This window comes from Trachemys scripta, chromosome 2, assembly GCF_013100865.1.
Source record: "Trachemys scripta elegans isolate TJP31775 chromosome 2, CAS_Tse_1.0, whole genome shotgun sequence".
Taxonomy (NCBI): Eukaryota; Metazoa; Chordata; order Testudines; family Emydidae; genus Trachemys; species Trachemys scripta.
The window spans coordinates 63,749,246-63,774,042 of record NC_048299.1 but is presented as its reverse complement, the minus strand read 5'-3'; the positions used below and the strand labels follow the sequence as shown (position 1 = coordinate 63,774,042).

The following is a 24,797-nucleotide window of genomic DNA, read 5'->3' as shown; positions in this document are numbered from 1 at the left end:
TTTGGCACCAGCTGATCCAGGAAGGCCTGAACAATTCTCATTTTCTTTACTTTTATGTTTAGTAAGCAATCCACCAAATTGCAGGTGACTGGTAACCGCTGATAGAAGGGGGGGACAATGACAGCCCCCAACCCTGCCACCACAGCAACAATCAACTTCCTGGTGACTGCCAAGGCACCCTGCAGCAACATCCTCTTGGCCATGGTGCCCTCCACCCACAGCGCCCTGGCTGGCCTTAGAAAAAATGGGGCCATAGGCAAACTTGTATTTGGGTACCCTGTCCTCCCCAGCTGCCCTGGCCCCCTACCCCTCCCCATTGTCCCTGGGCCCCACTGCCTTCCAAGGCCCTCCACTTATCCCCTCTGGCCCCTGCTGCCTCTCCCAGCCCACCAAAGATCCGCCCATTACCCGCTGCCTCTCTGCTCCCCCCCCCCAGGCTCCTGCTGCCTCCCCTGGCCCCCACATCCCTTGCTGCCTCCCCCACCCATCCCCCACATCAATTTCCCCTGGCCCACACTGCCTCCTTGGGTTCCCCACCCCACCTGTAGCACCCCTAGTACACACTGTCTCCCCTCCCCCATTACCCCAACTCCCCAAGCTCCTTTCTGCACACCACAGGCAGGCTAGTCCAGACCTGTACTCGAGCAGGTAACTGCGGCGGCTGGCAAGAAAGGGATGGGACTCAACAGGCTTGCCTGCACCCCCTCTGGCAGACAGCTGTGCTGACAGCCTGGTCTCGCTTCCCTGCTCTGAGTGCCTTTCCCAGGCATGTCCCTTCAGCTGTGCTCAACCCAACTCCCACCCTGGCAGAAATCTGGGAAGGCATGTAACCCTGAGTCACCTACGCATCAACCTTCTCAACAGAGCTTATTTTCAAGGCATCATCACCATTGGCAAAGCTGCCTACATCCTAACCTTCTTTTCCTTCTTCCCAATTTCCCAGCTATTTACTTTGGAACAAATTGTGGTTGATCCTGTAAACACATGGAAAATGGTGGGGGGGGAGAATACGAAACAAGGAGCCTTCCCCAGGCCTGTGCTTTTGCACAGTGGCCAACTATGCTGTGTCTCAGAGTAAAGCCACTAATCCATGTTAGTCCTGTCAGCGGCCATAGCTTCCTCAGAAGGTGTGAGGTGAAGGTGGGACAATGGTCCGGACCTTGCCCTGTCTCCTGCACTCATCAGCAGAAGTAGTTAGTGCAGAAAAGATTGCATGCTGTACCTCTCCAAAGGGTAGTGCTGATGCAGGGCATTATTCTTCTTAACGTTCACCTTTCCCATTAATGTGTCTGTTTTCCTCCCTTTTTAATTAAGCTTTAAGGTACTGACTTTGAAAAGATTTCCTTCAGGATCTCCCACTTTTTATTTTCTCTGGTTACATCAACACTCCACTCCACTGGCAGCGCCGCAGAGTGTATGTGTAGCTATAACCCGCAGCGAAAAGCAGGCTATGTCCACACTGCGGTATGTAGTTACACGTGAAATGCTCCGGCAGAAGGGAGGCAGTGGGGAAAGGCATCAGCAGCTTCCCACTCTAGCTTGCCACACTTCAACTCACCACATACACCAGACCTAAGTTCTCTCCAGCAGTTCTTCATATCAATCTCGGGGCTTATTTACACTGGACACGATCATATCAACTTTTCAGACTAGCCATCTGCTATATTTACATGAATTGTCACACTAATACAGTACAGTACATGATTCAAACATCAAAGGTGTTTTTCTTTATTCAGTACTTCTAACTCTTCTGTCAATGCAGATTCATCACATTAGTGCAACAGCACAACATAATTTCCATAGATATGCCCTACACATGTATACCTATGTGTATTAACCCCAGACTTCCAAGATGGCATGACTGTTAAAAACATTAGCATTTCTGTAAGGTAAGTATTATTATTCTCAGTTTTTAGATGGGAAAGCTGTCCAAGATCACTGAGGAAATAATTGTCAGATCTGGGATTGGAATTTAAGGCTTCCTATCATGCGGTCCTATGTAGAACATAGAACCTCCTCCTATTACCAATATGAATGTAATACTTTCAAACTGTCAAGGACCAGCCACGGCATAATTCCAACAACGACAAAATACAGAGCACATTGGAGCAATTTGTCTACTTGGAAGTCAAATAAAAGATAGAAATAATGCAGTGAGAATATATAACCTGCAGTTTATGTGATTATATCTATATAATTTAAAACTCCATTAAACTTTCATTTTCTAGTGGAATCTATTCACTTAAATTCTCTACTCAGTCAACATATTCTAGGTATTTCTTTTCAGAAGGATGCATTTTGAAGGAATCCATTTTGAAGCACTTGGAGGTGAGGAAGGTGATCAGGAACAGTCAACGTGGATTCACCAAGGGCAAGTCATGCCTGACAAACCTGATTGCCTTCTATGATGAGATAACTGGCTCTGTGGAAATGGGGAAAGCGGTGGATGTGATATATCTTGACTTTAGGAAAGCTTTTGATACAGTCTCCCACAGTATTGCCAGCAAGTTAAAAAAGTATGGATTGGATGAATGGACTATAAGGTGGGAAAAAAGCTGGCTAGATTGTCGGGCTCAATGGGTAGTGATCAACGCCTCAATGTCTAGTTGGCAGCCGGTATCAAGTGGAGTGCCCCAGTGGTCAGTTTTGTTCAACTTCTTCATTAATGATCTGGATGATGGGATGAATTGTACCCTCAGCAAGTTCGCAGATGACACTTAGCTGGGGGGAGAGGTAGATACACTAGAGGGTAGGGATAGGGTCCAGTGACCAAGACAAATTGGGGGATTGGGCCAAAAAAAATCTGATGAGGTTCAACAAGGACAAGTGCAGAGTCCTGCAATTAGGAAGGAAGAATCCCATGCACCGCTACAGGCTGGGGACTGACTGACTAAGCAGCAGTTCTGCAGAACAGGACCTGGGGATTACAGTGGACGAGAAGCTGGATATGAGTCAGCAGTGGGCCCTTGTTGCCAAGAAGACCAACCGCACACTGGGCTGTATTAGTAGGAGCATTGCCAGCAGAGCGAGGGAAGTGATTATTCCCCTCTATTCAGCACTGGTGAGGCCACACCTGGAGTATTGCATCCAGTTCTCATCCCTCCACTACAGAAGGGATATGGACAAATTGGAGAGAGTCCAGTGGAGGGAACAAAAATTATTAGGGGGCTGGGGTACATGACTTATGAGGAGAGGCTGAGGGAACTGGGGTTATTTAGTCTGCAGAAGAGAAGAGTGAGGGGGGTTTTGACAGAAGCCTTCAACTACTTGAAGGGGGGTTCCAAAGAGGAGGAGCCAGGCTGTTCTAAGTGGTGGCAGATGACAGAGCAAGAAGCAATGGTCTCAAGTCGGAGTGGAGGAGGTCTAGGTTGGATATTAGGAAACACTATTTCACTAGGAGGGTGGTGAAGCACTGGAATGGGTTACCTAGGAAGATGGTGGAATCTCCATCCTTAGGGGTTTTTAAGGCCCAGCTGACAAAGCCCTGGCTGGCATGATTTAGTTGGTGTTGGTCCTGCTTTGAGCAGGGGATTGGACTAGATGACCTCCTGAGGTCTCTTCCAACCCTAATATTCTATGATTCTATGATGCAGCATGCTAACTGATCAAATGACCAGGAGCCAAGAAAACCTGGGTTCTTATCCCAGCTAAACTAATTTATGGCATTTTGCAGCAATTCACTTGATGTTCCTGGGCTTCATCTAACCTAAATGAACCATATGATATTTGAGTAAAACTGCAAATTTAAAATGATGAGAAATGAATCACTGATACAGGTGTTATTGTAAAAAATATGCCTCCCTAATCTTTCATATATCCTCAACATACAAAAGTCTAAAGATGTGTATTTTATATTTTCCACAGTCTAATGAACAATTAAGAAAAAGGACAGTTACCTGTTCCGTAACTGGTGTTCTTCGAGATGTGTTGCTCAGGTGTATTCCACAGTAGGTGTGCGTGCTTGCCACGTGCACCGGTGTTGGAAGTTTTTCCCTTAGCAGTACCCATACGGGGAAGCGCCACTGCGACCCCTAAAGTGGTGCCTCTATACCGCGCTACAAGGGGAGCTGCGCACTCCCCCCCACCATTGGCTCCTTCTTGCTGGACAACTCCGACAGAGGGGAAGGAGGATGGGATATGGAATACACCTGAGCAACACATCTCGAAGAACGCCAGTTACGGAACAGGTAACTGTCCTTTCTTCTTTGAGTGATTGCTCATGTGTATTCCACAGTAGGTGACTCCAAGCTATATCTGATGGAGGCGGGTAGGAGTTTAAGGGTTTCCGGGCCACAGTACCGCCCTACCAAATCGGTCGTCATCCCTCGCTTGGGAGATGATCGCATAATGCGAAGAAAATGTGTGGACAGAGGACCATGTGGCAGCCCTACAGATGTCCTGGATTGGGACGAGGGCTACATAGGCAGCCGATGAGGCCTGAGCTCTCATTGAGCGCGCCCTGACGATCGGTGGTGGGGGAGCCCTTGCCAGGTCATAGCACGTGAGTATGCATGAGGTGATCCAGCGGGACAGGCGCTGGGTGGAAATTGGTTGCCCCCTCATACGCTCGGCTGATGCAACAAACAACTGCGAGGATTTCCGGAACAGCTTGGTCCGGTCCAGGTAGAAGGCCAGTGCCCTACACACATCAAGCGTGTGAAGGCAACGTTCCTCGTTGGAGGAATGGGGCTTAGGACAGAGCACCTGGAGGAAAATGTCCTGTTCCATATGGAAGGCGGAGACCACCTTCAGGAGGAATGTGGGGTGTGGGCGAAGCTGGACCTTATCCTTGTCGAAGACTGTATATGGGGGTTCCGAGGTCAAGGCCCTGAGCTCCAAGACACGTCGGGCTGACATGATAGCTACAAGGAATGCTACCTTCCATGACAGGTGAGACCAGGAACAAAGGTCCCGGGTTCAAAGGGAGGTCCCATGAGACGGGATAACACTAGGTTTAGGTCCCATTGCGGAACGGGGGACCTAGCATATGGGAATGAACGGTCCAGGCCTCTTAGAAAGTGGGAGGTCATAGTGTGAGAAAAGACTGATTGGCTCTGCACCGGCGGGTGGAAGGCTGATATGGCTGCCAAATGTACCCTGACGGGGCGGGAGCTAGTCCTTGGGTCCTAAAGGACAGGAGGTAATCAAGGATAATCTGGAGCGGTGCGGATGATGGAGAGGTTCCCCGCTCCGCCGCCCACCTAGAGAATCTGGACCACTTTGCCAGGTACGTCCGTCATGTGGACGGCTTTCTACTTTCCAGCAGGACTCGTTTGACGTCCTCTGAACACCTCCCCTCCTCCTCCTCATCTAACCACTGAGCAACCACGCTGTCAGGTGGAGCGCAGCCAGTGGTGAGCTGGAGGCAGTTCGCACCGGTTTGCGGGAACTGGTTGTTAAATTTAGAAGCCCTTTTAGAACCGGTTGTCCATGTGGGACAACTGGTTCTAAAAGGGCTTCTAAATTTAAAAACCGGTAAGTTGAAGTGAGAGGAGCGTAGCTAGGAGGGGAGCAGGGGGAGCGGCTGGACCCCCCCTTAGCTACGCTACCTCGCCCCTAGGAGCCAGAGGGACCTGCCGGATGCTTCCTGGGAGCCTCCCCAGGTAAGCACCACCGGGACTCCCCATCTCACCCCCCAGCAGGTCCCTCTAGCTCTTAGGGGTGGGGAGGGGTGGACACCCACTATGGTGGCCCACAAGACCCTCCTGCCTGGCTTTTGAGCTCCCGGCTGGGGAGGCTAAGTCCCCGGCTGTTCCCCCTCCCCTGCAGTTTCAGCTCGACCCGCCGCTGGTGCATGCTCTGGGCGGTGGGCTGCGAACTCAGCCTGACCTAGTGCTCCAGGTGCTGCGCAGCAGCAGCGTGGCCTGGCTCTAGCCAAGCGGCGCGGCTGTAGCGCCGCCAGCCACCAGTGCTCCATGTGGTGCACGGTGGTGGAGGCCTGGCCCGGCTCCAGCTGAGCGGCACGGTTGTAGCGCCACCAGCCATCTCCAGGCAGCGCGGTAAGGGGGTAGGGGGCAGGGAGGGGGTGTTGGATAGAGGGCAGGGGTGTTCGGGGGGGAGGCCGGGGGGGTGGATAGTGGTCGGGGCAGTCAGAGGGTGGGGAACAGGGGGATTGAATGGGGGCAAGGGTCTCGGGGGGCCAGTCAGGAAGGAGCAGGGGTTGGATGGGGCGGTGGGAGGCAGTCAGGGGCAGGGGTTCCAGGGGCAGTCAGAGGACAGAGAGAAGGGGTGGTTGGATGGGGCAGGAGTCCCAGGGGGCCCATCAGGAATGAGAGGAGGGGTTGGATGGGAGGCAGGGGCAGTCAGAGGACAGGGAAGGGGGGTGGATGGGGTAGGGGTCCCAGGGTGTGTGTGTCAAGGAACGCAGGGGGTTGGATGGGGCAGGAGTCCTGGGGTACGGGGGCAGGCCACGACCCCCTCATGGGGTGAGGAGGACACCGGTTAAGATTTTGGCAGCTCATCACTGAGCGTGGCTATGTTGGGATGGAGGAGGAGGCCCCCTTCCTGGGAGAGGAGGTCCGGGCGAAGCGGTAGCCTCCGTGGGGTGGAGGGGGGGCGCTGGCGCTAAGAGGTGCAGGAGGGTCCTGTACCAGTGTTGTCAGGCCCAGTCCGGGGCTATGAGGATAACTGCGTCCTGTCTGTTTTTACTTTTTGCAGGACCTTGTCGATCAGGGGGAAGGGGGAGAAGGCATTGAAAAGCTGGCCTGACCACTGCAGGAGGAAGGCGTCGGAGATCACCCCCTTCCCCACTCCTCCCCTGGAGCAGAACTGGAGACAGCGCCAGTTCTGGTCAGTTGCAAAGAGGTCGACCCGGGGAACTCCCCACTCTCGGAAGAGCTGATGGGTGACCTCCGAGTGGAGCAACCACTTGTTCCGGCTGGAAGAAAACCCTGCTCAGCTGATCGGCTCACAAATTGCGGATGCCGGGTAGGGGGAAGGTTCGCAGGGAGATATCGTGGGCTATACAGAATTCCCATAGGCTCAGGGCTTCCAGGCATAGGGCCGAGGAACGAGTCCCGCCTTGCCTGTTGATTAGTACATCACAGCGGTGTTGTCCGTAAGGACTCTGACCACCGTCCCGCGAAGGTGTATGCTGAAAGCTACGCATGCCAGCTATATTGCCCTGAGCTCTCTGACATTTATGTGGAGGGACAAGTCCAAGGCCGACCATCTCCCTTGGGTTTGAATGTTCCCTATATGAGCTCCCCATCCCAGATCTGACACCAGGTCTAATGACGGGGAGGGTTCCTGGAAAGGGACCCCTTGCAACATGTTGCTCGGGAGGGACCACCATTGTAGGGAGGCAACTATCTGGGGTGGTACCATGATGACTTTGTGCAGCCCGTCCCAGGCCTGGGAGTACTGAGAGGCTAGCCAGAGCTGGAGGTGCCTCATTCTGAGCCTCGCATGGCGGACCAAGTACGTGCATGCCACCATGTGCCTGAGGATCTGAAGGCACGCTCTTGCCGTTGTCACGGGGAAGGCTGTGACCGAGGCGATGAGGCCTTTGAGGTCTTGAACCTGCTTGGAGGGAGAGAGGCTGTGGCCCTTAAGGAGTCCAGCATCACCCCTATGAATTCTATGCGCTGAACTGGGACTAATGTAGATTTGTTCTCGTTCACTACTAGGTCGAGATCTGCGCATGTGGACAAGAGCAGTTCCACATGGGCCTGCATCTGGGACCAAGAGCTGCCCTTGAGAAGCCAATCGTCCAGGTATGGAAAAAATCTGCACCCCTTTCCGCCGGAGGTAGGCCGCTACCACCACCATGCACTTGGTGAAAACCCCGGGTGCCGTGGATAGACCAAAAGGGAGGACTGTGAACCGTGATCCCGCCCCACCAGGAACCGGAAGAAGCCTTTCGAATATATGGATATGAAAATACGTGTCCTGAAGGTACAGGGCAGCGTACCAGTACCCCAGGTCCAGGGAGGGAATGATAGGGGCCAGGGACACCATGCGGAACTTGGAGCGGACCATAAACCAGTTGAGATCCCATATGTCCAGGATGGGCCTGAGTCCCCCTTTTGCCTTTGGGATCATGAAGTACTGGGAGTAGAAGTCTCTTCCCTGAAAGTTTACTGGTACTCTTTCCACCGCCCCCAGGTGGAGCAGACATGCCACCTCCTGCCCCAGGAGGCGAGCATGTTCCGGGTCCCCGGGGCTCACCAAGGACGGAGGGTGGTAAGGTGGGGGCGAGGTGAACTGCAACATGTAGCCCTTGGAAATGGTGTTGAGGACCCATTGGTCCGACGTCATATGGGACCACTCCACTCGGAAGGCAGACAATCGGTTGCAGAACACAAACTTTATTAATAGGGGGGTTTCCCTGGCAACAGGCCTGGTGCCCCCCTGCAAATAGTCAAAACCGCCTCTTTCCCTGCCTCTTGCCCTTAGTGGGCCCGGGCTGTGGGGCAGAGTGGGACTGACGTTGAGACTGATGCCTCTGGTCTCTCGGCCTCTTGGATGGGGGCTCATATCTGCTCCGTGCAGGTGGAGCTGAAGTTTGCGGCCTGGTCTTATCCTTAGCCAGCAGGACATAGAGGATCAAGGTTTGCAGGGTGGTACGGGAATCCTTCATCCCGTGCAGACGGACATCCGTTTGCTGGTCTGCAAACAGCGCTTTCCCGTCAAAGGGCAGATCCTGCATGAGGGACTGGGCCTCCGCCGACAGCCCGGATAGTAGGAGCCACAACGCCCTGCACATGGAAATGGCAGAAGCCATCGAGTGGGCTGCCATATCAGCCATGTCCGACGCTGCCTGGAGGGTTGCTTTTGCCACTGCTGCCCCTTCCTCTACCAGAGCCTTGAAGTCCTTTTTGTCTCGCTCCAGGAGGAGAGATTCAAACTTTGGTAGGGACCTCCATAAGTTAAAGTCATACCAGCTCAGTAGGGCCTGATGATTGGCCACCCTGAGCTGGAAGCTTGCCGAAGAATAAACTTTCCTGCCAAAAGTATCCAGTCTCCTGGCGTCTTTATCCTTGGGGGTAGGCACAGGCTGGCCATGTCGTTCTTGGTGGTTTACCGATTCTACCACCAGAAAGTTAGGTGCCGGATGGGAATAAAGGTACTCATGGTCCTTAGCCGGCACGAAGTACTTCCTCTCCGCCTTTTTGGAAATGGGGGCCAAGGAAGCAGGAGTTTGCCACAAGGTAGTGGAAATGTTGGCTACTCCCTGATGGAGGGGCAGGGCCACACAGCCCAGTGTCGTGGACAACAGCACATTGAAAAGGGAGTCAGACGGGCCCTCCATCTCCTCAGCCTGCAGCTGGAGGTTGGACGCCACCCTCTTAAGGAGGTCTTGATGTTCCCTGAAGTCCTCCTGTGGAATGGGTGGCAGTGCTGTAATAGCATCATCTGGTGCTGGAGAGGGGGCTGGCGCGGAGCCGAGAGTCTTGGGTGGTACCGGGGGGTCAGTCCCCAAGTCGGAGTCCGGGTGCAGGGCCACCGACTCGGGACCTGTTGACTTGTCCCTCTGCCGAGAAGGGGAGGCCGAAGGAGCCTGGGACGCTCCGGACACCGAGTGGGTTCCCATCTGAGCAGGCATCTGCAACCACAGTGCCCATTGACACCACTGTCCTTGCCATGGTGCTCCTTGCCACTGATGATTTGGGGGCCAGGTGGCGCCATCTGTCCTGGCTAGGGTAGCTGGGTGTCGATGCTGAGGTCACCGTCGACTGCGCAGTCTCATAGGAGCGGCGAGAGCGACAGTGCCTACAACGGTGCCTTCTGCAGGACCGGGACCTCGACACCGAGGACCGGTACCCATGGGAAGTGCTGCTCCTGTACTCGTCCCAGCGCCAGGAGCTACGATGTTCCGGTGCATTGCAGGAGGAGTCCCGAGTGCGATGCCTGGCAGAGCTCAAGTGGGAGTGTCGACGTCAATGGCATCGGGACTGGCTGCAGTAGCTGCGACGTGAGGAAGAGCATCGGCGCGGCATGGCATGGAGGAGCCTCGAGACTCCCGTTCGAGCGGCGAGCCGGTCAACCTGACTGGTGTAGAGGGCTGGCGTGAGCCGCGAGAAGACCGCGTCCAACACGGTAAGGAGCGGTTCTCAGCGCGGGAGCTGTGCCGTGCCGGGGAGGTCTGATGAGTGCTCAGGAGCGGCTTGCCTCAGGACCAAGGGCCCGACACTGGTGGTGCCCCTGGTATCGGTAAGCTCAAGATGTCTTGCGCAGCCTGTGCAGCCTCCGGTGTCGACAGCATCCTCACGGCAGGGGAGGCACGCGCGGACGGAACTGGGCTACTCCGCTCAACATGAGACGGAGGCCTAGGGCCCGGGGGAGATCAAGGGCTGCCCGGCTTGGGACCAGCCTCACCCCTCTCCTTTTCTCGGTGCCGCTGTGAGACGGAAGTCTTCCCTTGCTTCTTGGAAGAGGAGCGGTGCCGGCTAGTGGAGGGGACTTCGCTACACACCGAAGACATGGTGCCGGGCGCCAAGTCCCCTCGGCGTGCCGGGGTAGGGGTCAGCGCTGATTCCATCAGGAAAGCGTGAAGCCTGATGTCCCTCTCCTTCTTAGTCCGCGGCTTGAATGACCTGCAGATCTTGCAGCGCTCACTCACATGAGTTTTGCCCAAGCAGCGGAGACACTCAGCGTGTGGATCACTTCTGGGCATAGAACAGCGACAGGAGTCGCACGACTTGAAGTCTGGGACATGGGGCATGCCCTGAGCCCACTCTAACTACTTGAAAAACTACTAAAAGTAACTGTACCACTAAGGTCAACTAGAGAAGCTGCAGCAAGGCTGGAGCAAGACGTTCCGACTACCTTCACCGGCAGCAAGAAGGAACTGAGGGTGGGGGGGAGTGCGCAGCTCCCCTTATAGCGCGGTATAGAGGCGCCACTCTAGGGGTCACAGCGGCACTCCACCATATGGATACTGCTAAGGGAAAAATTTCCGACACCGGTGCATGTGGTGAGCATGCACACCTACTGTAGAATACACCTGAGCAATCACTCGAAGAAGAACACAATGTTTTAACCACTCTGGCATTAAAATACATAAAGTACATTATAGAAAGTAGCATCTGCTTAGACCCAAAGTGTGCACATTATACTCTTCCCCTACATCAGCATGTTGAGCAACACCTCGGGCATACACTTAAAAAGCATGGCCTTGAATGTGTGTAGGAATAGCGCTGTATCTCTCATTCATAAATATATCAATGTGTATTTTCTACACTTTATCTTTGCTTTATTAAGATAGAATATGTCAGCAGGCTACTGTCCAATTATAAAAGTTAAAAGGATTAAAAAGAATGAGTTCCAAAATTCAACTGAAATGCCATAGACCCCACTGTCCATGATTAAATCAGTATTAAGAAGGTCCATTTTTGCTGCTTTTGTGCCTGCATAAATTTGAATAATTTTGTTTTGTGCATTAGTGGAATAAATGAACCCAATCTAAGGTTTTGTAAAAAATGAAAATATAGGAGAAATGCCTTACTGTATTTTAATTTTTCAAAAAGAGAGCCTGCACTTACCTGCCTTCTGACACTGTACTATCTTCTCATATACACTATTTGCGTTTTCAATCAGAGTCTTGATGGTCTGAATCATCTGCAGAGAAAATATCAGATTAAACTGTTCAAACATATATTTATAAAATTGTCTTAAAATATTAATCATGATTGGTACAGTTGTATCTTTGAAAGATATGTGCTTAAACTCTGGACTATTTAGTTCTGAAGCCATAAACATTATTTAAACATCTATTATTAGTTTTTGCATAACTTTGTTTTTCTTGTTGGTACCAGGCAGAGGGATGCTCCAAACTTAGCATGAAGGAAGGAGGAATGTGGTGCTGGTGGTTTGGGATTTGTGAAGAGGTTTACAAAACACACTGTGGTTTACCATTAGCCCACTGTTTGTCAAAGGAAAGGGAAAAAAAGGGAAAATTCCTATTTACCAGCTAATTCACATTCTATGATTTGGTCAAGACAACCTGGATGCTTGTTTCCTCCTCCTCACCCTGACATTCAGGATGACAACCAATCACCATCCAATATTTTCTGTTCTCTTGTGTACTCTCCCTCTGCCTTTCCAGATTGGTTCCTTATAATTGCGTTTTTGTGGCTTGATCTGTAGAGAGAAAACATCCTACAGAGGAAGAACAAGAGACTCAAGGCCAAACTAGAAGAGCCTTGAGTTGGAAGGTGAAGGAGCAGAAAGAAAGGGAATCACTGATTTCTTCACCAGCTCTTTCTAGACATAGTTTCTTATGGAAGCCCTGCTCTAAGCAGTCAGGGCCAGATTTGTAAAGATTTGTAAGCACCTAACTCCCACAGAAATCAGTGGGAGTTAGGCATTTCAACAAATTTGGCACTCTGTAATCAGGGATGCATCCGTAGATACCTGCACTTCCAGTCAATAGTGCCTGGTGAAGTGTATAAGGAATGCTAGGCAGCAGGTTTGCTGCAAAGTTTGTTCACTGCTGACTCTGCTCTCTGATCCAGCAGATAGCAATTGTTTTAGTGGATTAAATTATACATTTTACCTGCTGCTAATGCATATTTACGTGGGATTTTCTTTTCCCTGAGAGACCATGTTCCCTGTGCTGAACAGGCATCTGCATAAGCTCTACAGCAAAAATCCCCCTTAAGATAACCTACCCGGGAAAGAGTTACTTCAACAGACACAGTTCCCTTACCCACTTTTTTTTTTTTAAAGTGTTTTCAGTTTGAGAGAAGCTGAGAACTGCTTTTGCATGTTGCAGGGGATAAACCAAACTGGAGAGAAAGAGGAGAAAGCCTTAGATTCTGGGTCACAACAGGTGATCTTCTTGCCTTTCACAGAGAGTGAGGAGGAAGAACCCGATGTCTGCATTAACATAGACCATACCACAGAAATTTAACTGTAACTTTTACTTCCAGTTAACAGAAAGCTGGGCTAGACAAACTAAAGTTTATTATTTGAAAGTAATCCTGGCCCTTCTTCTAGGACTACAAGGTTATAAGATACATATGTTAAAATACAAAGAAATATGCAGCAGCTCAGATCTCATGTTTAAGGTAGAAATAAACAGAACATGAACCACAACTGCAGAGTTCTGTTCTAGAGTCTGGAGCCCATTATTTCGCATTGGGTTATTCATTTTATACAACTAATTCTCCCATTCCTAGTTATCTCTACTTAACTTTGAAAAATCTAATTGTCTTGATTTCTGATTAGATTCCAGAAGTCCTTTAAAAAGAAGAAAATAAAATGCATATCACAACACTAAATAACGAGAAAAAAATTCACAACTACCTTAACTAAGCTGCATTTGAAATATTAGTGCTGATCTATTCCCTGTTGGACTATTTATTGTACATAAACACCTTATATTTGGCACCCATGAGGCAAAAGTTGCTGGATAAATAAAATTAAACTGATTACTAGATAATGAAGTACTGTATACTGAGCATGCTAACGTTTTAAAGAGAGTCATACTTTAACTAAGAGAAAGCTGTAACACCCAAAATATTGTGCCATACCAAACAGCCTTTTCTGAGAATCACTGCAAGCTGTTTATTCCCAATTTGTCCTGAGAAAGCTGTAAGAGTATTTTGTTTCATGGTGTTCATCACTAATGATATGTTTTCAACAACAGTTAGAAATTACAATTAATCTGCTCTATAGACGTCCTTGAAAGACGAGGAATTTGCCAGTTGTTTCAACATGCATGGCATGAAGTGTGTGTTTGTTTGCTTCCGTAATGGTCTTGAATACTAGGAACCAAGATACAGTTGATTTAAATCACAAATAGCCTTGCAATACCAGAACATGTTATTTTACTAACTAGCTGTAACAAGACTGCACAGCTCCCTGTGAGGAGAGTTCTGTTGATTTGAAAAATGAAAATCACCTTGGAAATGATTCCCTGAGAATGTGTGGACACTGTTTTAATCAGAATGCCAATATACAACAATTGGCAATCCAATTTACAGCTATACAGTCCAATTAAAAGCACATATGGGGTTTTTCCTAAAGAGCATTTTAATGTGAACAGAATAGGGCAAATATTCAGATAGGAGCAGTCTGAGTTAACAACATGATCACTTATAAAAACCTGCCACTTGCTTTAGATAATGGTTTAAATAACTTTACATCAATATTTCTTGAATTCCAGATATTCTGCGTAGTATATAAGAGGAAGTAAAAGGGAATATTGCAGATACAAAAGTAACCATATATACTTATGTAAGGCAAAATTGAATCCCTACAGTAGCTCCCACTGCATCAAAGTCAAGTTTCTTGTCACTGTCTTCTATATAACTCCATAGCACTACCCTTATTTTGTTCCAAGTTGTTCCCTTCCCCTTTTCTCCCTCTATACACCGTTTGTCTACTTCTCCCACAACTGTCTCTATATTGTCTTCATACCAGATCCAATGCAGAGAACCCCTTCCTTAGCTCATCAGCACTTTGCAGTGTTCAACTCCCTCTGAAGAGACATGTCTGCCCTGACGCTTATAGGAAACTTGCTGACTGGCAACAGCAAGCTTAAGGAGAAAAACAGAATCATTTTAATATAGCATTGTATTACCAAGACATGGCCAATCACTATCTCATCACTCTACTTTGATATGGCACCTTTTGTCTATCTTTAGACTGAGTCTCTTTGGAACAAGGATTGAGCCCAATTATGCTCCCATTTATTTCAATAGGAGATATGGCCCCCAATACTGTTCTCACGGATAACAGAAAATGCTGAAGCTCACTACGTGCAATAACTAGTAAAAAGATTCTCTCTTGACAAATTAAAAAAAAATCAACCTACAATTGTATGTGTTGCTGCCTATAATACTGGTACAGCAAAGATAGCTAAAATGTGGACTTGTCTTGCATGGATGGTTTTCAAACTTTTAAGCTCTATCTCCTGTTATCAATAGTTCAATCCCTTCTGTGACGGAGCTCAAACATGCAACAGGCTGTAACTATGTTACAGCAGAGAGAAATTGTGTTGCCCATTCCAAACGTTTTATTCTGGAACAGCTTTGAGAAATATTGGTGGTGTTATATATTAGCTTACTGCCATATGTTTACATTTAAGCAACATTACTATCATAATACCTACATCATTTTAATTCTGGCCCAAACTCAGTTATGTCTTACACTCAGAAAATCTGTCTGTATTCTGCTTCCCTTCAAGAATAAATTTTATATGCAGATCAGACAAACGCACTAATATTTAGAAACAGCGTAATAATCTCTTTCAAGAAAAGTGGGGAACAAGTCTGAGAAGCATAATAAAACTGCTCCTTAGACTTTGAGGCAATGCAATGATGTCACACAGCAAGAGAAGGGAGGCAAGTCAAGGATAAACAGAAATTCTTAAATCAATATGCCTTTTTTACTTATATACTGTATCAGCAAAGTATGTGAGGTAAATTAGTTTAATTTCACAGGAGGAAGGGAATTTAACAAAATAGTTGCATTAGTATTCATGTGTCATGGGGAGGTAAAAGTTACAATCAGCTTCTACTACAAAGCCTTATTTAAGTACTTGTAACTTTGACTTGAAAAATTAGATTGGCCTGAAATCTGCCAGATCTTTCAGTAAGTGTTTTCACAAAGTGTGAAGAAAACTTGTGAAATTGCTTTTGTAGGTCATTACAAATTATTCTGATATGAAACTGAATTTAGTCTAAAATATCTCCTTCTAGGGCAATAATGGCTTGTTTCTAGTCTTCAGCCTTCTTTGAAAACACATGCATGGCTATATTTAAAGAAAACTTAATGTAATTAAGCAAAGTTGTTAATCTTTGCTATGGATAGGTTAAGGGCCAATTCCGCTCCATTTATTTCAGTGGCAGTTATGGGACCAATCCTGTTCTCACTGACATCAACAGAAGTTTTTAACTGAGCTCAGTAGGTGCAGGATCAAGCACAAAATTGCGTGTAAATATGCTGCTCCCTTCTATTTGCCTACATTTTAGAAAGAACATAGGGTCAGTTCATTAGGTTAGTTCAGACAACAGCTAATTTAATGAGCTGAGGACCAACAGTACTGTCCCTTGCTTGAGCAGACAGAAGTGGAAAAAGTGGGTAGATGTAGAAATGACATATGAGCTCCAGTCTGGCCAACCTTTTCATATTGGAAGGTTGAGTCTGGTACGTTCCAAAACAACAATTTGTTTGTAGCTTCTGTTCTGAGTCAAACCTTGGTCATAACATTCTCTAACAATTGTTTGACTGACAGGTTCTGGTTAACATGCTACAGAAGTAACTAAGGTAAAACATGACTAGGAGAAAACCTGGACATACCAAAACTAACGATATTTCCAAATGTTGCTAAGGTACAAGATGGGAAGCAAGCACTGAACTCAGAGGCAGTCTTCCTCCCCACCCCAAACAGAGAGCTGAACATTCCAATAATTTTCCTCTCCTGCCATCTTCTTCCATAAGAGTACATTGCAACAAAAACCTCACATAGGCAAGAATTAGATAGATCATTTTTCAGAATGAATAAGCACTGCACCACAGGATCATTATGAAAGGGATGTTACTGCAAAGTTCTCGCACACAGCAAGCTTCACTCAGTATTCCCAGAAGATGCTGGATCTGAATGTGATAGGTCCGGTCTGAGAAGCAATCATGGGGTGGTTGTGTGGCAGTGTTGACATTCTCAACATGAATTTCAGCTTCTATGAAACAATGGCCACATAGATATGGCTAGCAGGATGTTAACAGAATAAAAATATAGGGGCCGGTCCTTCACCCTTCAATGGGAGTAGGATCAAGCCCATAACTATGATTTTGGGAATATCTTACAGTAAAATTGTACATAACACTTCCAGAATAAGATATCTTAAGAAAGGCTCATGTCATTTTTTTTTAAACTACTACTCCCCTGCGCTCCTCAGAGCATACACACTCATCCCTTCAATAAGTGTAGTACATGTATATGGTTGCTGAAATGTTCATCTTCCAGACTGATCTGATGTACCAAATTCTTTTGTATCCGAGCCAAAATGACAACTTCATGAAAATATAAGTTGGGAGACCTGTGACATTCTTCATTAAAACTTACTTGAGATAAATCATATTGTGCAATATGATTTATCTCAAGTAAGTTTTAATGAAGAATATCACAGGCCTCCCTATGCAAGGGGGATAAAAATCAATGATTTTATGGGAGGGGGAAACTGATTTTGATTTAAATGGATTGTTTTATTTTGTTCTTTAAATTACAAGATGTTTTTCTTTTTAAAAATAGACCACTTTAAAATGAAATCCAAATTTAATACAAAATATGTTAAGGGATGGCCCTAAACTTATTATAATCTTTTAAACAGTTAAATAAAACCAATATATTGAAGACTGCTTCTCTATATAAAGAAAGTTAAAGGCTGCTTTTTTATAGGAAGAAAGAATGAGGAGAAAAACATCTAACTTCTGAGATCAAGCACAATAGGTCATGTATTGTATTAAGGGCTTATCCTGTGGGGGAATGAGGGGCTGTGCTACTGGGTGCAAAAGTCATCACAGGCATTGAGACTTAACCTCTGACTCCAGGAGACATCATCTTGTATCATTAGGATCATCCACTGAGCCCAGCTGGGCTCATACTCCTATTTTATAGGGTCTCCCTACCTGAGCTCTGATGGGTTCAGTTCTCAAATTATGAATATTTAGTACTCCATCCACAAGGAAAAACTCTCTGCCTCTTAGAAAAACACTGATAGGCCCAGTAACTATCAGCCCTTGCTTCTGGATGGTTCTGGGCACTTCGTGAATGGCCTTGCTCAGTCTCCTTACATGTTTACACAGACTGATACACAAACAAACAGAAATCCATTAACTTCTCCAATAACTACCTCTCTCTCTCTCTAAACAAATAAAAGACCGCAGTGCAAAGGCACATGAGTTACAAAAGCGAAAGTCTTGGATTGCTGTTCATTCTTTTGTTTTTCTGGGGGTAGGGTGGGGATGTGGCAGAGGAGTTATGTAACAAGGGAGAAGGAGCCTTGTGTGAAACCAGCAAGGAGCAACACTGATGTCCAAGCAGCACAATCTGGGAAGAAGGGGCAATATTCTTCAGAGTGCAGCCTCTAGTATTGTCAATGACTGGGAACTGGAGGAAAAAACTGCCTTAGGTTCAGGTCACAAATACCACCCTGTCTGGGAATATTTTCAAGAAAGTCCTGTACTTCTAGGTAAAAAAGAAATGTGCACCAAATGTGAGCAATGGAACAAATGTGAATAATAAAGAGATACAAGGCCTGGCTATCAGAATGAAACAACATTATGAAAAATGCTCCTCAGAAAGCAATGACTTTGAAGATGATGACATGGACATGTCTGAATTATCTGGGTCAACTGGTTAGTAAATTTATTATGAACCAATCTTAAGGACTGCCTACCATGTATTGCTATGCTAGTAAATGATGACTTAGATTATTGTCATACTTTTGTGTTTGGTGTGGATTACTCTTACTTATTAATTTAAAAATATTTCTGTTCAAAATATAATTGGTATGTTAGTTTGTTGTGGGAGGATTTATGAATTAAATTTTCACTGTTAGTACTGGACTTCTGAAATGATTTTTTAATTGCTCAATATAATCAGGTTTCAGAGTGGTAGCTATGTTAGTCTGTATCAGCAAAAAGAATGAGGTGTACTTGTGGCACCTTAGAGACTAAACAAATTTATTTGGGCATAAGCTTTCATGGGCTAAAACCCACTTCATCAGATGCATGGAGTGGAAAATACAGTAGGAAGATATATAGATATACACACACAGAGAGAACATGAAAAGATGGGGGTTGCCATACCAACTCTAACGAGACAAATCAATTAAAGTGGGCTATTATCAGCAGGAGGGGAAAAAAACTTTTGTAGTGGTAATCAAGATGGCCCATTTCAAACAGTTGACAAGAAGATGTGAGTAACAGTAGGCGGGAAAATTAGCATGGGGAAATAGTTTTTAGTTTGTGTAATGACCCATCCACCCACAGTCTTTATTTAGGCCTAATTTGATGGTGTCCAGTTTGCAAATTAATTCCAGTTCTGCAGTTTCTTGTTGGAGTCTGTTTTTGAAGTTTTTTTGTTGAAGAATTGCCACTTTTAGGTCTGTAATTGAGTGTCCAGGGAGGTTGAAGTGTTCTCCGACTGGTTTTTGAATGTTATAATTCTTTACATCTGATTTGAGTCTATTTATTCTTTTGCGTAGAGCAGGCCTGCACAACATGCGGTCCGCGGGGGCTCACTAGGAGTGATGGTGGCATAGGTCTGAGCAGAGAGTCTACATATCCGGATAGTCCTTCAGTGAGAGTGCCAATTCCAGAGGTAATGGGGCATCCAGGATTTCCAGGTTATGCCACCAGCACTCCCAGCTATCTCCGTGACACCACTGATTTCCTGAGAAAACTACAATGCATTGGTGATCTCCCAGAAAACGCCATCCTAGGACTTTTCAGCTTGGAAAAGGGGAGACTAAGGGGGGATATGATAGCGGTATATAAAATCATGAGTGATGTGGAGAAAGTGGATAAGGAAAGGTTATTTACTTATTCCCATAATACAAGAACTAGGGGCCACCAAATGAAATTAATGGGCAGCAGGTTTAAAACAAATAAAAGGAAGTTCTTCTTCACACAGTGCACAGTTAACTTGTGGAACTCCTTGCCTGAGGAGGTTGTGAAGGCTAAGACTATAACAGCGTTTAAAAGAGAACTGGATAAATTCATGGAGGTTAAGTCCATTAATGGCTATTAGCCAGGATGGGTAAGGAACGGTGTCCCCAGCCTCTGTTTATCAGAGGGCGGAAATGGATGGCAGGAGAGAGATCACGTGATCTTTACCTGCCTCTGGGGCACCTGGCATTGGCCACTGTCGGTAGACAGGATACTGGGCTAGATGGACCTTTGGTCTGACCCAGTATGGCCGTTCTTATGTTCTTAACAACCAGGAGAGAGACAAGGGAGGCTTTCATCCCCTTTTGGCTCAACTAGTTGGCATTCAGGGCAAAAGTTTGGGGCCGGATGCGCTGCATCCGAGGGTGCTAAAGGAGTTGGCGGGTGAGATTGCAGAGCCATTAGCCATTATTTTTGAAAACTCATGGCGATCGGGGGAGGTCCCAGATGACTGGAAAAAGGCTAATGTAGTGCCCATCTTTAAAAAAGGGAAGAAGGAGGATCCGGGGAACTACAGGCCAGTCAGCCTCACCTCAGTCCCTGGAAAAATCATGGAGCAGGTCCTCAAGGAATCAATTATGAAACATTTAGAGGAGAGGAAAGTGATCAGGAACAGTCAGCATGGATTCACGAAGGGGAAGTCGTGCCTGACTAACCTAATTGCCTTCTATGATGAGATAACTGGCTCTGTGGATGAGGGGAAAGCAGTGGATGTGTTATTCCTTGACTTTAGCAGAGCTTTTGATACGGTCTCCCACAGTATTCTTGCCGCCAAGTTAAAGAAGTTTGGGCTGGATGAATGGACTATAAGGTGGATAGAAAGCTGGCTAGATCGTCGGGCTCAACGGGTAGTGATCAATGGCTCCATGTCTAGTTGGCAGCCGGTTTCAAGCGGAGTGCCCCAAGGGTTGGTCCTGGGGCCGGTTTTGTTTAATATCTTTATTAATGATCTGGAGGATGGTGTGGACTGCACTCTCAGCAAGTTTGCAGATGACACTAAACTAGGAGGCGTGGTAGATACACTAGAGGGTAGGGATCGGATACAGAGGGACCTAGACAAATTAGAGGACTGGGCCGAAAAAAACCTGATGAGGTTCAACAAGGACAAGTGCAGAGTCCTGCACTTAGGACGGAAGAATCCCATGCACTGCTACAGACTAGGGACCGAATGGCTAGGTAGCAGTTCTGCAGAAAAGGACCTAGGGGTCACAGTGGACGAGAAGCTGGATATGAGCCAACAGTGTGCTCTTGTTGCCAAGAAGGCTAACGGCATTTTGGGCTGTATAAGTAGGGGCATTGCCAGCAGATCGAGGGACGTGATCGTTCCCCTTTATTCGACATTGGTGAGGCCTCATCTGGAATACTGTGTCCAGTTTTGGGCCCCACACTACAAGAAGGATGTGGAAAAATTGGAAAGAGTCCAGCGGAGGGCAACAAAAATGATTAGGGCGCTGGAGCACATGACTTATGAGGAGAGGCTGAGGGAACTGGGATTGTTTAGTCTCCAGAAGAGAAGAATGAGGGGGGGATTTGATAGCAGCCTTCAACTACCTGAAGGGGGGTTCCAAAGAGGATGGAGCTCGGCTGTTCTCAGTGGTGGCAGATGACAGAACAAGGAGCAATGGTCTCAAGTTGCAGTGGGAGAGGTCCAGGTTGGATATCAGGAAAAACTATTTCACTAGGAGGGTGGTGAAACACTGGAATGCGTTACCTAGGGAGGTGGTGGAGTCTCCTTCCTTGGAGGTTTTTAAGGCCCGGCTTGACAAAGCCCTGGCTGGGATGATTTAGCTGGGAATTGGTCCTGCTTTGAGCAGGGGGTTGGACTAGATGACCTCTTGAGGTCCCTTCCAACTCTGATATTCTATGATTCTATGAAAAGTTGCAGAAGTTTCTAACTTCTTCATGTAAGCCAAGACAAAAGAAGTGATCTAAGATCCGGGCCAAAGTCTTCTCCTGTCCAGGTGTCTCGTGGAGGGGATGGCATGGGCCAGTCGCAAAACATCTCATTGATGCAGCTGAGGGATGAGGAGTTGTGACTGAATCTCCCTGTCAGATGATCTGTTTCCAGCCTACAGTCATTCCCCTTGGAGCTCAAAGTGGGATCTACTTCTTCGCCATTAACTACTGGGAGTTGTTCATATGCACGACTCAAGGTCTCATCCTCCCTCTGTCTTTCAAAAAGTCTGCCTCTCTGGTCAGTAAATCTCCCTCCTGGAGTGGGGTACATATTGCTTCCTTGTTGGGAGGATCTTCTGGTGGCACTGCCTCTTGGCTGGAACCCCCTTGCCCAGGGTCCAGTTCTTCACCCACTCCAGCCATTGTTGCAGGCCGGGAGTCCGCATCTTCCCTGGCTTCCTCGAGGGTCTCGGGGGCAAGTTTACATTCCCTTAATACATTGGAGAATTGCTCTCAATCCTGACCCAAGATCACTGGTAGGCTATGGTTGAGGCTAGTCCCACTGCAAGGGGCTTCGTGCTCTCCCCAATGAGAGAGACCTGTACCTGGGCACTGGGATAGGGTTTAATTTCCCGATGAGTGCATTGCAGGAAGATGGTCTCCCATCTTCAAGGCTGGGGACCAAGTTCTCCCACTTGGTCTGCCCACACCCAGGGTCTACTAGGCCTATTATCTAGGTCCAATTTATTCGTACAGGAACCATTACCTTTGCTGGGGTACGCTCTCAGGCACGGCTCTCTGCTGTCTACACTTGCCCATAGCTGCACTCCATATAGGGGTATTCTTGATAATGGCGACCCTGATGCTCACATGAAAAATAGGCCCCTGTGGTTATCCACAGGACTGCCGGACAGAAGCTGGGCAGTACCTCTCCCCCTGGAACCTCTGGCAGAAGGTCTCCTCCATGATGTCAAAGTAGTCCAAGATGGCTCACCTGGGTGTAGTCCTGGGCAGACTCAGCATCCAACCCCCGATATGTGGCCTGCACTGGCCCCATCAGCTATGGTGCCAGTAGGTATGGCCTATTGCTGCCGTTCCTGTTGTTGGACGCCTAAATCTTGAACCAGCTGCTGCTGCTGGGTAGCCATTTGCTGCAGGAACTGTTGCTGCTGCTGGTTGTCCATCACCCATTTCAGCAAACATTCTAAATCCATCATGACCGACCTACCAGACCACGTTGTTTTAAATAGGGCTGGTAGTCAGTCCTCCCTTCTCTTGGGGTAGAAAGGTGCCTGTGTTCTCCACCAATTTCTAATCATCCTCAGTTGGGGGTTTGTCAGGAAGCATGGCCTACTCATCAGGGTTATAACCCATGAACAGCAGAGGGGTGTTGGTATGGAAGCCCGGGCCGTCCCACTCCATAAGGCTCCAACCCAGGGCCCTTCAGGACTACCAGTGATCTGGAAACCAAGGCTGCTTAAGGCTGCCTTCCCTGTGTCACTTCCTATCTTCCTCCCGGCCCTGGGCCAGGTCAATCCAAGGCTTTCCCCTGCTGGGGTACTCCACACCAAGAAAGTAAAAACAGATTACCAATGTCCAGGTTCATATGTGGGGAAAAGGGGAATGCTTCTCTCTCTGACTGTTTCTGGAGTGGGTCCTCCTTTCCTCCAGGGAGGGCCCTTTGTTGCAGTTGTTCTAGAGATTTGGCCTTCCTTCTGCTCTGTGCTGTTTTTGAGCTGCAGTTTGCAGGTCTGCTCTTTTCCAGGTCTGCCACCAAATGAGCTGTTTCCTTGTGTTTTAATTCCTCTACCAGATGGAGCATTTGCTACAGGTGTGGTGTGGTGGGGAAGAATGGACTCAATGTAATTCCTTAGGCCCTACTTGCACAGCGTGGGGTTTGTACACCCCATCACACATTTAACAGTGGTACAAACAGCTGCAGCAGAAGAAATCTCATTTACAAGCTCATTTGTAAATGAGCTTGTAAATGAATAATATCTAGTGAGTGAGTATGACTTTTTTACCATTTTGTTTCAGGGTCCAGCTAAGATATAAGAGGTCCATCATCTGCAATGTCTACAACTTCCGAGTCATCTGCTGGTACTGTCAGCAGTGCTGGAACTAAACGTATGTCAGACAGTAAATTACCTGTATCAAAAAAACCAAAAAATACAACCTCCCCTCCCCCCCAAAAAAACCCACGACTTTCTTCATCATCCAGTAAAACCATGGATGAGTTCAAAATCAGAACCAGCAAATTCCAGCAAGACTCCAGAGATTAAAAGATTCCTCAGTTCATTTATGCAACAAATTCTCCCTTTCGTCTTGTTCAGAACAAACATCACATTGACATGGTTCAATTGTTATGACCAGGCTACATTGCACCTGGCAGAGCAGACTTTGCTGGAAGTTTGCTGAATAAGAAGGAAGTCGAACAGTATACAAAAAACATTGACAGGAAATTTATTAATCTGATAGATGGAATGCACAATGATCCAGTAACACGTGCTGATGTGACAACAGAAGCTGAGCTTGTCTATTTTACAGAAACAATTAACACATCAGGAAGTGCCCAAACAGCAGCATACTTGTAGCAGCAGTAAAAACTCTAACAAACTGAACAAAAATTGAAGTGTCAAGTGCACAGCTCTGTCACAGAAATGTTGCAAATGTAGTAAAGATGAGAAGAAATCTAGAAGAAGTTAATGAAAGGAACCTGAAACTTATAACATGTAGGTGCAGTTCTCATTTCATGCATCTTTTAGCCAAAGACTTAAGTACAACTCAGGAATAAAGGAAAAATATTGTTGAAATTGCCAAATACTTCAGCTTCACCGAATCACGCAAGAGGATCCAAACCAATTCTCCAAGATGTATGACAGAATTCCTTGGCTGACTGGTTTGAGCTATTTATTAACAACTAGCCTATTCTGAGGCTAATTTATGAAGAAAATTGTGACTGTGACAGAATGCTGGGAATCAAGAGCGGAGTCAGCACTCTGATCACTTAAACACCAATTAACTCCCCCAATGTGGCCCTGACTGTGCCTATTTAGTGGATTAGAATGGACTGAGGAGGATTAACAGCTTAGTCCATTAATGCAGAGGGTGGAAGGCAGCACAGGAAGACGTTCTGGGGGAGAAAGGCAGGTTAGCAGAGTCAGAACCAAGAAGAATCTCTGGATGGAGATATCTCATCCCTTTCCTCTCGACTCCTTTTGTCAGAGGAACTGACGTTGTAAGCGGTGTGATGTATGGATCAAAGATTGCTGGAAAGA

The 24,797-nt window shown here is 47.2% G+C and overlaps 1 protein-coding gene across 6 annotated transcripts in view; it reads right to left on the bottom strand.

Moving 5' to 3' along the window:
- The window catches only part of PLCL2 (phospholipase C like 2), a 201,879-nt gene that overhangs the window by 36,112 nt on the left and 140,970 nt on the right, over nucleotides 1-24,797 (bottom strand). For 5 of the 6 annotated variants that reach the window (XM_034760744.1, XM_034760745.1, XM_034760743.1 and 2 more), the window contains one exon: nucleotides 11,487-11,562. The exons of the other annotated variant lie outside the window; for it this stretch is intronic. In XM_034760744.1, coding sequence (XP_034616635.1) covers nucleotides 11,487-11,562 — 76 coding nt within the window. The remainder of the gene's footprint in view (nucleotides 1-11,486; nucleotides 11,563-24,797) is intronic. 6 annotated transcript variants of the gene reach the window in all.